The 16,123-nt window shown below is 45.0% G+C and overlaps 1 protein-coding gene across 1 annotated transcript in view; it reads left to right on the top strand.

The window, feature by feature from the left end:
• Positions 1 to 15,606, top strand: part of LOC119179012 (uncharacterized) — a 296,890-nt gene extending 281,284 nt beyond the window's left edge. Inside the window, exons 4-6 of the mRNA XM_037430096.2 lie at positions 293 to 607; positions 14,209 to 14,605; positions 15,465 to 15,606. Coding sequence (XP_037285993.2) covers positions 293 to 607; positions 14,209 to 14,458 — 565 coding nt within the window. The 3' untranslated portion in view covers positions 14,459 to 14,605; positions 15,465 to 15,606. The remainder of the gene's footprint in view (positions 1 to 292; positions 608 to 14,208; positions 14,606 to 15,464) is intronic.
• The last annotated feature ends 517 nt before the right edge of the window (positions 15,607 to 16,123 follow it).

Raw genomic sequence — 16,123 nt, 5'->3', positions numbered from 1 at the left:
TGAAAATGCAGTACTCCAAGGGCCCAGAGGGTTCCACAAGGATTAGTTGTGCTAATGTGGCCGGAAATAAAATAATAAGAAAAGGCACATTAAGACCATTGACGTCATGCTGAGACTCGTCATAAAGGGTTTGTCCTTTTTCATCTTTGTTTTCAATGGGAACTTTATTCGGTGCTAATTGATTCTTTTTTTTTTCCTAGGTGCTTTGACAGCGTGATTGATGAGGGCTGCCGGTCGTGTGCTTGTTCTCAGTTTTGCTGAACCGTTGTCAAAAGACATGCTCTCTCTGCAGGCCTCCGCTGTCGTTCCCGAGCTCGGCCGAGCGCGAGCCCAGCCGCCCTCCGAGCTACCGTTCTCGCACCAGCTCGGCGGCCGGCGGCGGGATCCTGCGCTCGTGCGTGGGCGGCAACGCTTCATGCAGTCAGGACACCCTGGCCACCGTGAGCCCGGCTGAGGACGAGGACCAGCGGCCGCTGCACAGCCGCAACCCGTCGCTCACGCTGAGCACGCTGTCTCAGGAGGAGTCGTCGGCCGCCGCCGGGCCGACGGGCGCGACGAGCCAGCCCGCCGACGTCGTGCGCCGAAGTTACAACACCAGCGTGCTCGGGTCAGTCTCTGCTCGTGCTCGCTACGACTTGGAATGCTGCGTTTGTGTTAGTACTCTAGATCAGGTTTTTCAAAATAACGCGTGCCGCAGTCGTGAAATTTATTCCCGCAGGGCCGAGAAGCTGAGCAGTTCCAAGTACAAGCAACAGAAGTATGGCTGTTCGTGCGCTCCCTTTAACCACCTGCGTCGTTTATTCCTTGCGCAGAACAGCGATACGTTTGTGACTTTTACTAGACCATGAACGAACTAGCACAGCATTGTGTACTTCTTAGATAATTAAGGAGGGGGGGGGGGTTGAACAGGATGCCAGCTTAACGTTGCCATTTCGAAACAAGTTCTTAGTCATATCTCCTACACAGGTCATTTCTGATGGTAATTGACGTAATTGACGTCAGCTCGTGCGTCTGTAAAATATCAATAGAGTTAAAAATGCATGAACTTCAACTTCTTGGTATATATAGTATATATAGATAGATATAGATATATATAGATATAGTATCAGATATAGATATATATAGATATATAGTATCATATATTAGTAGAAAACCACAATTAAATGGGTTATTTCATCCCGTTTCAAGGCTATAACAAGCCTCTTTTGGGTTTCCTCTGTATGCAAGGACAATCCACACGATGGTCATACACAGCAAGTGTTTATAATATATTTTAATTCACTTCCAAAGTGTACCTAAATGCTCATTCTCCAGATCGAAGCCCATCGCTAGTGCATCGAAAGTGCATCGCTAGTGCAGCGAAAGTTGTAGTGACGTCACACCAGACCTGTAGTGAGCGTACTTGTGCACAGGGTTCTTCCTTCTAGGGAGGTGAAGGTTCATCGCAGTGTCCCCCAACCCTCCGTGTTATGTCAATTGCCGTCATTCATTTGTGGATTCAGAGTAACCCACAAACTCTGCGCCAGAGCACTCCACACTCACGGAGGGCAAAGGAAGGGAATCTATCAGTGGAACACATGCGCTCCCTCTGGAGAAAATTGCAGGGTCAGAATGGAACACGATGTGCGCGTCTCTCTTGTGGCCTTAGTGGGCACGCCGAACACAGCGACGCTACTCTAGTAAAACGTGTGCTCCAACGTGAAGTGCAACTGATGGGATCGGCATCCGTTGGCGCGTCCAAAGTTGGCACCGTTTCAAGGTATGGGGTGCTTGCAACTTCCAGTCAAATCCGGCAATTGTCACAGAGTAGAAAAAGTTGCTCCATGGAGTGGATCTCGCGATGAAGCTGCTCCAGATGTGCCAATGGAACATACAGGGAGCTGTCTGAATCCGCTTATGAAATAGACTTGCTCCGCATGGAGCAGAAGAAAGTATTACCGGAAGTGCCCTGAATCTGCACCAAATGTGACTTGGTGCCCCCCTGAGGTGACTAGGGGAGCAAACCTTTAATAGTGACACCACGCCTTTAATACAGGGAAGACAAGAAAGACCAAACAGAACCTGCACTGACTGTCAACATGTGCATTTATTTTTGATCATGAACAATTGGTACGTGAAATAAGACATTGCCATCATGAAGCTCTAGCACGAGGGCATGATATTATATATCAATGGCTGCCTGGGCATATCGGTATTACCGGAAATCAATTAGCCGATGATGCAGCCCGCTCAGCCCATGAAGGAACCCGTGTAGTCCCGATTCCTCTATCAAGGAATGATGCAGCAAGACAACTTTACCTGCTGGCTCGACATCTCACACGCACGTTCTGGTCGTCAACCAGCTTCCAAAGGTGTCAATTTTATGAACTGGATCCTTCGCTCAAGCTAAAGCTACCATCACAACTTTCTCGCTCCAATGCGACACTGTTATGCCGCCTTTGGTTGGGTGTTGCATTTACAAAGGTGTACTCCTTTCGCATTGGTATGGCAGACACTTCTACATGCGACTACTGCGGAGCTGAAGAGACCATCGAACATGTCCTGTGCAGCTGCGCTTGCTACGACACACAGGGATGCCAGCTCCGGATGGTTTTGAATCAACTTGACCCCGGACCATTTCGTGTGCAAAAGATACTAGGACCTTGGGCATGTGCCTCAGTTGCGCAGAAAGCGAGTAAAGCACTGCTACTTTACTTGAAGTCAACAAACCTGAGCGACCGCCTGTAGACTGTGTGTGCTCCCGGAGTGTGCTCGTGATTTTGTGTACCTTATCATCTTTCTGCAACCTCTTTTCTCCCCTTCATCCCTTCCCCAGTGCAGGGTAGCAAACCGCATGTGTGTCTGGTTAACCTCCCTGCCTTTCTTTGCATCTTTATCTCTCTCTCTTTTGTCTACACATTGTGGGAATGGGAAAGACGAAGAGAGACAAGATTTTTCTAACTCTTGCACAGATCTTCTCATTTTTATAATAAATGTGAAACACCCAGCTGCAGAAATATTCGCCATTGTCGGAGATCGCCCCGCCACAGTGGTCTAGTGGCTACGGGCGTAATTGCTGTAGACCCGTGTGCTTAGATTTCGGTGCATTTTAAAGGGCCGCTAAAGGCGAACAACAATTGACATAAGAATGAAAGCTCAATGCATGACAACATCTAAGACAACAATATTATTAACAGCCGTGCCCTACTTGCCGAGAAATTAAGGTAAATGCTCAAGAATACATGTGTTGCAGTAGGACATTCCCAACATAATCCCGATGACGTCAGATGAACCGCCTATAATTAATCCTTAGTAATCAATCTAGCTGTCGCAAATAAAAAATCTTTCGTGCATCAAGAGACGCAATAAAATGCTGCTTGTTCGTTTCTGCTCGATTCACAGAAGAATCGCTGGATATTATGGGTAATGGTGCAAGTGGTTAAAAAATTCAATTTTTGCATGGTTACACTGGACAGGTCATGCCATCTAGCATGCCCAGTTGAACCAAAACACGTCTGCCATATCAGAGCCAATGTTATTGCTGCTGTGTCTCCCCCTGCTTTCGTTCTGCTGTTACTAGTGTTAGCGGCCGTGTAGTAAAGCCAGGCAGCGTTGTGCGCAGCAACAGTGATTTGAGATGGTCCGCTTCTTAGGGTGGGTAAGTTGAAGTTTGCTAACCCAATAGGGACCCGTAAAACGTGATTTCATTTCAAAATAAGCCCTTCCTTGGCACAAAAGCAACACTATGAGGTTTCCGGACCACTGTTTCAACAATCAACGTTGACCTAATAGTTGCCTTTAGTGTCCCTTTAAAAAACCCCAGCAGGTTGTCAAAATTTCCGGAGCCCTCCACTACGGCATCTCTCATAATCATATGTTGATTTTGGGATGTTTAATCCCACATATAAATCAAATCAGTCAATCAATTGTCAGAGATCATGTTAAGAACTTGCGCAGAACGTGAATGGCCAAGTTTATTCAAGAGCTCTCAAGCGCCAGCAATAACGCTATTGCCTTCAATGACAAACGTATAAATGCAGATGTGTCTTACTTACCACAAATCAGATGACTGAACGACGGATGACTATTCATGCCGCTTCCTGTGTACAGCACTTGTGCTTTAAATAAACTTTTAATGGCGAATGTACAGAGAGCCTTCGTTGGGTGGAGCACTCAGTCCAGAGCTCCATTGCCTTGCACAACACTTGGAGCCCACTGGACCAGCTACTGCTGTTCCTGCTGGCACAAACTGAGCAGTGAAGACTCCTAAGAGGAAGGGGTCGAGTTGGGGTGGTAGGAATTCCTTGAGGGGCAGAGCATCTATCTCCATGTAAAGTGGTACACTGTCGTGTGAAAGTGGTTTAGCATGCAGAGGCAAGGAAATGAATTGGTCTGCAGTTGCCACCTAGCGATAGCATCTGCTCTGTTAAGTGAATGATGAGGAGGAGGATAAAGGCTCTGCCAGTACAGCTTGGCGTTGTAGTTTAATGGTTCTGTTGGGGCGTTGTCCGAGTTCAACAGCTCCTCCAATGGTGCCAGGCCGGTCGGACCTATGGCAACTGCATGAACGCGTTCATTACCATGGAGATAGGCGTGCCCAGGAGTCCAGGCAATATGCGCCAGACATAATGCGGATGGCGAGACAGAAGGGGTACTGTGTTTATGTGCAGCCACAAGTCCTTCGGGGTAGGTACGACAAGCAGCTTGTGAGTCTCTCACTATGTTGACAGGGGGTCATGTCTTTCCGTGTAGGCACAAAAAGCAGCTTGTGAGTTTGTCACTATGTTGACAGGGGGTCATGTGATATTATCGTGGCATGGACAATGGCCGGAGAAAGAGCCCACTTTTCTGCCGTCAATCAGAGCCACTTTGATGAGAGCCTAAAGAGTCAAGGGCGTAGCCAGGGGGTGGCACACCAGGCCCATGCCCCCCCCTCTAATTTTTTTTACGATGGCAGAAAGAGCGAAAAATTACCTTTGGCAAGTTTGGAGGTATTTGTGTGGGTTTTTCGAGACTAGGATAGCCAAGACGAGACATGTTCCAACCAACCCAAATCGCCACTTTCTTGAGCTAGAACACAAAGGAGACGGACGTGTAGGGAACTTCGTATTAGTTGTAGCCACACAATGAGGAGCGCTTAGAATAATTATTGGGGTTGTGCGTCCCGGAACCTCGTCATGATTGAGATGGAATGTGGCAGAGCCCTGACAGATGCCTATCTGTAGTGTGAAGTGTGGCAGATGTAGTGTGGTGTGGCGCCTGTGTCGTCTATCACGGCTAAACACATGGCTAACTTCTCTAGATAGCATGCCGCATCACTGTAGAAGACTTTTAAACCACCAAAGATTCATGTCATATAGAAGTGCACATTGTTGGGCTAATTGGTACATGTTAAATTAGAAGCCACAGTTGTGGATATTTTGTGCAATAAAATAACGAGAAAAAGGGTCAAGGGGAGTGAAAAATGGCCACTGGCTTCTAAATGAAATGTGTATCATAGTTTGAATTCGGGCATGTCAACGATTGGCGTGGCAGTAGGGATTCGTGTTGTGTGAAATTGGAAGCACTTTGATGAGAGTGCAAAGAGTAAGGGCAAGTTTAGCAGTACCTGTGTGGGTTTTTCGGGAATGGGGTAGTCAAGACGAGATGGAGTGGCGCAGACCTGACGGGTCTGTGGGGCTGACTGTTATGCTTGGCCTGGTTACAGTGTTATAGACATTGAGTTGAAGGAGCGTAGATGCGTTTCGAGGCAAGCCGAGAGCTGCCTTCATGGCTGTCTATAGAAGGATGATTATCTTTTTGGTTTGAGCAAGTGTGAGATTGTGACATGGAAGGTGATAGGTGAGTCGACTGACCATGAGCGCTTGTACTAAGCGAAGCACATCCTGCTCACAGAGGCCTCTCTTGAGATGAGTGATGCGATGGATCATGTGTGTAATTTGAGTTATCTGTTGAGTGAAAAGGTGTATAGTAGGCGAGAAGTCAGCTAGAAGGTAGAGGCCTAAAATATGAAGCCGAGGTACCCAAGAGGTAAGACAACCAGCAAGAAACAGTGAAATGTCTGTAGAATCATTAGTTGTGCGGTGCCGCTATCATATCAATAGCGAAAGACTCAGACTTTTCCTCAGAGCATGTAAGGCTGCCGGCAGCAGCATGGTCTTGTACAACAAAGGAAAGAAAACGGCGCTGAAATTTTTGAAAAACTTGCAAGACGATGGACGATGACGGCAAGCGCCGAGTCTGTCTTCCTGTGTGTTTCTTGAAACTTTCAGCGCTGCTTTCCCTTTGTTGCACTAATGACAAACTCGTCCAAGCCTTGAACTTAGCAAGCTTGTACAGGCGCGGCCAATGTCAAAGGTAACACAGCGTGCGTGGCCGTTCTCTGTCGAACCACGAAGTAAGCGCTGCACATTCTAACTATTGTGGTACAAGTGCAATGAGTGCCACAGGCGTAGTTATCTGCGCGTCGCATGCTGCAGTTCCTTCCACTTCGCCGCATGCGTTCTGAACATTTCGCAGCTCGTGGCGAAGTGGGAGGAATTGTAGCAGATGACGTGCAGCTAACTATGCCTCTGGCTCTGAATGTGCTTGCTCCACAAGAGGGCAGCCTGAATGGTTCTGTCTGATATCTTTCCCTGCCCTAATTGTAATATTATCTGGATATTGGTAATCTGTTGTTGTGGAGAAAGTTTACCCATAGCCACGTTGAACAAAGTGGGCGAATGAACTGAGCCTTGTGGTGTTTTTCTGCCTGTGCGAAGAATTACTTCTGACCGGATGTCTCCTACCCCGATAGTGACTGTCCAGTTGGAAAAAAAGGACCTGGCTGAGATACACGAGCCACGCTGGGAGAAAGTGAGATTGTAGAAAATTAGAGTGTGAGAGACAGTGTCAAAATTGCACTTCAGATCCAGAGCCAGAACTTCCCAGAGCTGGTTTGAAGAAGAACTATCCAGCATGTCCTCTTTAAGCTGTAGTAAGACATTCTGCGTAGAGATACTAGGGTGGTAGCTGAAGAGTGTATCCCGAAAAAAGTGAGTGTACTCTAGCGAAAATTCTGATAGAAAAACTGATAGGCTATCAGGTTATTGACAGTTGTATCAGTCTATAGGTGTATCAGTCTATGAGTGTATCAGTCTATCAGTGTATCAGTCTAGCAGTGTACCAGTCTATCAGTGTACCAGTCTATCAGTGTACCAGTACTCGTGTGCCTGCCTATAAGTGTAGCATTCTACTCTGATAGGCCCACAAGCGAATCGGTGCTTAGCCAACTGGCAGGTGCACCGCTACATCAGAGCAAGCAGGACACAAATATGAACACAGAAATCAAACACAATATTTTATTTGATGTGACATTCCTTGGTTAATCTTTTGATTTCATTAAGTCATTAATTTTGTTTTCCAAAGCTTTATTGAGGACCTTCTTCATTTGCTCAACCTCTCCAATCAGAACGGTGAACTTCAAAAAAATGGTTGAAGAAATCTGCATGATCAAAAACAAAGCAAGTTACAGGCACTTATTAAGCAACAATTATGTGCACTCTAAATAGAGGAGTCAATATGACAAGGAAATAAGTAGGAGTGCTACCAGTCTGCCTCTCTAATATTGTTTAAAATTAGTTTGTCGATTCTTGCATAAAATTACCCAGCTCCAGTAGGCAAAAGCTACACTTGAAGCTTTAGTAAGTAATTATAACACAAGTTGGCAGTGAAACCTCGGCTGATTACGTGCAAAAATGGAGCCACCAACTTCCATGAATTTTGGTCAGATTGCAAAATTTCACCTACCTGAAAACACAGCATATGTTTCTTTTTCCTAGGGAGATTTCGCCTCCCCTTTAGACCGATTGGAGGCTGCGCCAGTAACACTTCTACCGACTTGGCCTGCTGTATCAAAAATGGTAACGGCCGCCTCACGAACAAAACGGGTCTGTCTTTTCAAGCCCATGGGGTGGTTGTACAACCTCTTGGGAACGGCAATTCCTTTGCTCCTATGCACGTATAAAACAAGTCAAAGATGATGTGCACACATTAGTTTGTCAATGCACATTTTCTCATTAAAGCAAAGCAATATATCTTCAAGACAAAGCATACTAGAGTTTTATGATACCTCTCTGTCAGTGGGCACATAATTGATAAGCGGTGCAGCCTGCCTCACACTTGAGTGGGCTACTTCAGGACTGTCCGTGGTCGCTGTGGTGGTTCCAGCGTGGCAGCACATAGTGGTGGCAAAGGTGCAAGTCGTTTCTGCTTTTGAGGCTTGCAGCTGCAACACCCGCAAAGGACAAGGTTCTTTGCTGCAATGAAAAAGTAGAGTGTGCAGAAATAAAGTATATTGCACCCTTAATTGTCACGGTAGCATCGTAGGTGTGCATGGTCAAATAATATATATGATAAACATAGCATGCAGTTGAGATATGCAATTAAAGTGTAATGACACGTTGCATGTCACGTCTGAAAACCATGGTGTGATTATAGGGGATGCCGTAGTGGAGGGCTCAAGAAATTTTGACCAAGTGGTGTTCTTTTTAATATCCACCACACTGTGAAAGTTGTAAACGCACATTTTCAAGTGATTAGAAAAACATGCATGCATCCATGCCACCCATGAGCTTACATTGCATTCTGCTTTTCAGCAAAATTGCACGCTATAAGAATAGGGCAACTTAGTGCTGCATACAACCCTAGCAGCAGTGCGTTACAACAGCTTATGAAGAAATGATAAACCTGTTCGGAAATTTTTGTTGCGAAGGGCATTTCCCAGTAGGCTTATTTTTTCTAATGCTTTTGTATTTCGAGCCCTGAGCATATATATTCACTTCTTTCAGAAGCTCTTTCTCTGTTCTTTTTTTCAGCATTAGCAAACAGCAGGCCTCCCTGCTGCTTCTTAAAACGGTTGCTGACGTGCTTTGTCTTCTGCTTAACAGCAGCTTGACGTCGTGTTTCTTAGAACTGCAGACAACCCAGCGCACAAATTTCACTGCTAGTTCGCAAGCACAAACAGGGCGTATATCCGCACAAGCAAAAATAATTTTAAACCAGTCAATTGTACAAAAAAATGTGACTAAGCTGCACTCATACCACGATAGAATAAAATAAAATAGCTCTTCAGCATACTGAAACTTTACTAACACCTTCAATACGACAGTCTGGCGCCCGCGCAGTAGTGGAGCAGCGATGCTCTGATATATTCGCTAAGGGGGCGGGGAGTATATCAGAGCATTGGTGCTTCATGTGTGACACGGCACCACGTGCGGAGCGAAATTGGCTGTCGATTGCAATTGCGCCGGAGTAGCACATCAGCCGCAATGTCAACGATAGCCAAACTTGGCTGTCGGTTATAATTACGCTGCAAGTAGCACATCAGCTGCAGTATGACATATTGCAACTTACTTTTTTAAACGATTCATTGTCCACTTCATTTGAACTGCAGCTATCGGAGGAGTCGCAATCGGGTCTGCGGAATGGATGGTAGTTTTTCTGTTGCATTCCTTGCATCATCCTTGGTGCCTAAGAAAATATGACCAGTAAATAACTTCAGAATGACTGCTTCTTCCTCTTTGTTTTCGTATTGGGAATACAAGAGGCACGGACTTACCGTAAAGCTTAATCACTTGAGCGTGATAGTGGCCGCAGTGTGTGTTATCCTTCCAGAACATCCGGTACCACTTGTGAGGATCAAAATTGCCTGTATCCTTCGGATTGATGTACTTACATGCACTTACCGGGACTATTAACTTTTAATTATCATCGCAAAACCAAACATCTTGGAGAATCGCGCGTGTACAGGCACGATACTGAGCAATTAAGAGACGCAACAATGTTCACATGCACTACACACCCACCAAGGCCGCCACGAACTTGCTATTGATGACGATGGCAGTGCTATTTATGTATCTCCGAAGTAGTTTATGCAACCACGAGTCCACGACTTCTTCCTCAACACAACGCAATTTAGTTTTTGAAAACTATTTATTTGCAAAAGATTTACTTCATGTTTTTACAACCTTAGAGGGTAGTTTTTTTAGAGCTCACAGCAAATAATATATAAACAATGAATGCAATTACTGTGAAATGATGACGCTGTGCATAGCCTCCAAGATGGCAAACGCACAATGACGGGCGCGCAACGGCAATTTCAGAGGTCATGCGCTGTGTCGCCATATTCGCGTTGGTTAGGCTAGGTAACGTTAGCCGCCGCCCAATTTAAAGGGTACAGCCATATCAATCCATTCATCCATTCATCTATCACATTAATATGGCTACAATCATCTAGCCATGATGGCAGTCAGCGACCACCATGGCGACGACAACCTTCCTCCGTGGCGACCACAGTACAATACACCTTCACCACGCGAGGAGTTCTGTAGAGTCACTACCTCGCGCCGTGATCTCACGGCACATGTTACAGTTTACGACAAAATCCGCGCCGCGTGCTTAACATTCAAGGCACAGCAAGCAGGTTGTGAATGTGAAGCCTTGGTCGATGTAATCTATCTTTACCCGTTCACTTATTATCAGTTCCGCAGCCTCACTTTGCGTGGACACCATCAAGCGCGCTATTTGAAGTTTGTGTCAAGTTCGACGAGAGATAGATTCAATTCAACCCCAGCCTCGATCAGAAAGAAGAGAAAAAAAAAACGCTATTTGGAGCCTAGATCGCAATATGTAGTACCTCGGACAAGGAGCGGTGGAGGCGCAGTCGGCCAACCAGCTACACTCAGCAAGAGCATTCCTCAGTCTTTAGCTGGTAATTGATTTTCTGGAGTAGCGGCCTTCGACACGTGAAGTCTGAGTGATGCGCATGGTGACAGCAATGAAAATTCTGATCCCGACGACACTTACGGCTTCGAGGAAAACTCGCTCGGCGATTCCTACCGGACTGCAGATGCGGCTCGCGACAATGTTGGCATGAGCGACACTTTTTAAATGCAACAATTGCATGTATTTTACACTGGTGCATGTCAATAAACTGCCAGGCTCTGTGTGTGTGCTCATGTGTGTGAGGCTTACATCAAAATTATTCAAGAACCCATCTCACATTGTTATTTGCTCAGAAACAGAGAAAAAAAGTTGTGCTTGAAGGATGTGGCCAGTGTGTTTGCGCATGAAAGTTGGATGTGTTTGCTATGTTGCTGATGTACCAAACTTGTTTAAAACTTGTGACATATATAGCCAGTCTAATATGAGTTTAGCAAGGTAGGACAACTAAATGTTGGCTCGATCCTTTCTATTGTTGTTCTCTTCACAACTGAACTTTTCTCATGGTAGGCAGTTTCTTGCGTGCGTGTGTGTGTGTGTGTGCGTGCATGCGTGTGTGTGTTTTGCAGTCAAATGCTTTAGCCTTAATTAGTACATGGTTTTTTATTTATCAATCTTGTGAGGATTACAGGCAAGAAATATAGCAGGTCTGTGCCACCGCTTGGGCTTTGTGAAGACACACCTGTGAATAACAGATGCTGCTATCAACATATCAGCCAAATCTTGCAGCTGCAAGTGACTTTTTTCATATAGATGACTGTGCTCACTTCGAATTTTCGGATGCCTGTATGTGGTGTAAAACAACTGAAAGCATGCTATTGGCCTATAGCCAAAATAAATCAAGAGCAGCGTTTTAATCGAATGTGCTTCTTGCCACAGTGTGCTGCCACATGCTGGCACTGTTGTCCAAAATCTTCTAACATTGCATAGTCACACTCGCACATGGAAATGGCAACACGAAAAAGCTACTGTGTTTCTTCAAGCATGCTCTAGCTCATATTGTGTGCTTACATATCGCACTTCTTTACTGCCATTCCTCCCTGTAGTTTTCGGCGCAGCTTGTTGGGACCGACGAGAAAAAAAAGAAAGCGGTTGAAGTGCGCAATAAACCCCTCAACTTGCTTCGAAATATTTCTGGCAGTGGATTTGCGAGGCATTAAGTTTTGATGATGAGGTCAATTAATGATTACTCAAAGAAGCATTTCATTGTTTATTTGAAATATTTCATCCAGTATGAATCATGACACTAATGTAGTGGCTCGTCATTAAAAACAAAGCACTATGTGGGAGAGACAGCTGGGGTTGGCTTGTGTTGTGAAAAGGAGAAACTGCAGCACCACCCGAGGCTTTCGAATCCACGCAGTTTGGAAAAATTATTGTATCAGCAAGCTCATTTCACAGTAGTGGACTGATTATTAGGTTATGTCCCTTGGAATGTTTACTGGCCCTATAACTTAAAATTTAGAAATTATGTTAATATTGCTCTGTGATGAGAAGTTTTGTTTATATTGTTTCAAGTTATGTTTATACTGTCATCTGATAAGCTTTGGATACTAGTTTCTTGAAATTTCTAGACGTCATCTGTCATTGTCAGCATTAACTGTGTTGCTATCTGGCACCTGCAATCCCATTTGTACACAGAATAAAGCGTTCATCTAGGCTGAAAGCTGCTTTGCATATTTAAAGCTCAGTTTGTCAATTATGCACCACCATGAAACATTGTACATTTTTGCACCACTATGAAACATTGTACATTTTATTCTACGCATCCAGAAGCTGCCAGTTGCACTCTTTGAGTCATCATAATATTTCACACAATGGTTGTCAAGTGTTCAATAGAAAACACTGATACACTAATATACATGCAGAAATGACCAATGACATATATGTGGACAGTGTGTTCAAAAAAAGAAGTACCGTTAAAATGACAGTAATGCATCTTGAAGATCCGATAAATGAACAAAAGACTAAAAACCTAAAGACTAATATATGCCATAGAAATGACCAATCAAACTTATTCAAAAGCTGGTAGCACTGGTAAGACTGTGTATCAGTCTGATATGAGACTGGTAGCACTGGTAAGAAAATGTATCAGACTGATATGCATGTCTATAAGAACTGGTAAGGCTTTGTATCAGTCTGGTACAAGACTGGTACAACTTATAGGAAACTGTATCAGACTGATTCAGACCTCTATTAGAATTTTTGCTAGGGCTAGTCATATGAATTACACTAAAGTGTGTACGTAATCCTGTCAGCCCTGGGTATTTACCGTATTTACTTGCACAATCCTCGCACTTTTTTTTTCACGGAAAATCGATGCAAATTGGGGGGGTGCGAGAATTACGCAGGAATACTTTCCACGAAAAGGTACAGAGCAAAAAAAAAAATAAAAACAAAGTGGTCGCAAATCGGGATTCTCACACCAGCAACTAACAGCATGCTTTGAGAAGTACTAATTAAAACTTACCTCAACATCACAAGCACAGATTCATCAAGGCAAGATTTATTTGAGACACAAAAAGTGCAAACAAATAGTAGAGAATTAGAATACCGTACACAAAGCTTGTGGGCGTTGCGGGTGTAGCTGTAGCGTTCGTCGCGCAACAGGAGCCCTCAAAAGGTAAGCGTAGGACGTCAGTATTGGGCTGATGGCTATTTAACAGAATCACCCGCAGTTTCCTTCTGAGGAAATAAAGTTTACCATCAATCCCAGTTTTAGGCATACGGCAGGCCCAAGGCGTCTTGGTGGCTTTCAGCTGCCGTCACCAGTAGCGAACACAAAGCTCGTAGATTCCGAAGAGCCTACCGGCGGCCCTGTTGCCATCGTTTGGCGCATGATCTATTACTTTCAACTTGAAAGCAGCCGTGTAACTTCAGTATCGCCCCATAACGTCATAAGATTACCGACTTAATGTACAAAACACGCCACAACGTGCACTTGCCATTTTGGCTTGGCTTGAATTGGATTGAATCTCCGTGCAATACTAGTACGCTTGATGCTTAAGAGATGGTGCCAGATGATGCGTGCTATCATCATCAGAGGGTGGAAGGAGCAGACGACATTACTGCAGCAGTTTTCGGAGGTGGGATAATTACTCGAGGAAAAAAAATCGTATTTTTTGTTGGGCGGTGTGGGGGGTGCGAGAATTATGCGAGTGCGAGGATTACGGGAGTAAATACGGCAATTCTGAACACCTAATGCTTTGCAAGGCTGTCCTAACGTCTGCTTCTGGAGCTTGTACATAACCTTCCTAATATCCGGGCACAGATTAACCCAAATAAAAAGTTTAGTCTTGAACCCGTCGGGTGCTGCCTTTATCACTGTCATGACCTTGTGACAGTATCAATCATCATAACTTTGTTTCATTCACAACTATATTAATAAAATGTACCCAAGCTTTGCAATGCTGTAAACTGGACCATGCGTACTGTATAAATTCACAAGCGAATGTGATGTTGATGCAGGGGTGGCAGCCTGTCGTCATCGAACCGAAACACGCCAAGCCCTCCACCGGGAAGCTCGTCGAAAGCACCCGACCCACACCTACTGCGCAAGAACCACGATGTCAACACGGTGACTATCGTGCAGACGACAGACACATCGCAGGTCATCAACCAGGATACCGTGATCGTGTCAGTGTCTGGACATAACGCGCGCACACTGGTGCTGCCCTCGGGACACTCGGAGGTGCAGGTGACTCTCGCGCATGTCTGACACGCAGCCACTCGGCGCCCTTCGTCGCCGCCAGACGCCTCGACGTCATACGCCTGCGCAGGCAGGCATTGCGGCTGCCGGCGCCTGCATGTCGCCCAGGATGATAGGCGGCGGCGGCGCCGTGCAAGAGACGGGGATGGCATGCCGGTGGGTACTTTCACTGCTTGCCTAGCACTGGTCTGTCCCAGATTACTCTCAGCTAAGTTGTTGCACGCAGCAGCTTCGGCAGAGCACATGTCATCTATGGCCTCAAAGGAGATACTGTTAAAGATGAAATCTTCATTACCATATGCAGTCATCTTTCACATGCATACTGGGTCGACAGGTTCACGTATCGCATGCAGATAAGTTTTTGTACCATCTTTCCTTTCTGCTATAGTGCGCATATTCAGTTGATAGTCATTTGCAGTGTCCCGACTTTCTTTTTGTGTCCTCGTTTGCAGACTCTATCTTTTTACAATGAATATGTACCAAATAACTCAGTTCTATGTTATACTAATAAGGCTGCTCACGAGTTCATACAACTTTGTTATAAGCTGCTCTGCGACATCAAAATTTAGCTGCCACAAAAAGGTTCTGATGAGCCTTCGCAGGTTGGCATTACAATGCGAAGCGCTCTGCGAAATGTGAAAATGTTTGTTGCCCAGTGCAGCATATCTGTGGGTTACCGCCCACTGCATGCCACTCTCATGAGGTCCAATGTTGCTAAGCATTAGCTAGGCTTCTTACATGGTGACATCAGTGGCGATCACTTTAGCGATAGGCTTCAATCACGAGAATCAGCCTTCGTAAGCAAATGAAAATAAATTTTACATGTTTGCTTTGCTCAGCAATCCATGCCAAGTGTCCTTGTACGCAGAGACGGCAGGCTTTTTACAGTCTCAAAATTTAGTGTCTCTATACATGATTTGGCTCTTGAGTTCATCATTGCCTTTACTATAGAAAGAAAAATGTCTTACTGCTTAAACTGTTAAGTCTAAAATATTGTTTATTTGTTTGTTTGCAGATATGCCACGACTTTCTGCAGACTCCTGGCTACTCCTTGTGGAGACTGCATGAACAGGGCATCTAAAGACTGTCTCCTTTTGATCTGCCAGTCAACCTTCGAACATTCAGATTCCTGAGCTGACAGCCTTGTGAATATGTGCATAGAGACAGTCATGAGAACGTGTGCAGAAAATGGACTGTGAATCAGCCTACACTGTGTTCAATGTGCGTGTATAGTCCGTCATCTAAAATGTGTGCATGGATGTGAGTATGCATATGTGCTTATTCCCAAATGTTTGCTCGTTATCTAATGTTGCCATGTTGCCAGCACACTGCTGGGCCGATGATGGGTGTGAGACCAGACTGGTGTTTTCTCAGCGTTTCTTTATGAACTTCCGAGTGACGGAGAAAGGTCAGTTTCTTGTGGTACTGCAGTTTACTGAAAATTTGCTTCAGGTTTAGTTTTGCTGCTTACTATAAAAAAAAGTATGCATTTGAGCCTTCTTGTAACCGATGTCATGTGAGGTGTAGCTCATTATTATTTAATGAAGTATGACAAAAAGCTAGGCTAAGCTGAAGGAACAGCAAGAAAATTTGTTGTTTCTCAACATCTAAGCTTGTTTGTATTTTTCAGTGCTGATCTAATAGTGATGGCTCCCAACATTTTCGAAGCAGTGA

The sequence above is a fragment of the Rhipicephalus microplus genome, chromosome 7, assembly GCF_043290135.1.
Source record: "Rhipicephalus microplus isolate Deutch F79 chromosome 7, USDA_Rmic, whole genome shotgun sequence".
NCBI lineage: Eukaryota > Metazoa > Arthropoda > Arachnida > Ixodida > Ixodidae > Rhipicephalus > Rhipicephalus microplus.
Note: the sequence above shows the minus strand (reverse complement) of the source record. Positions and strands in the feature narration are given on the sequence as shown.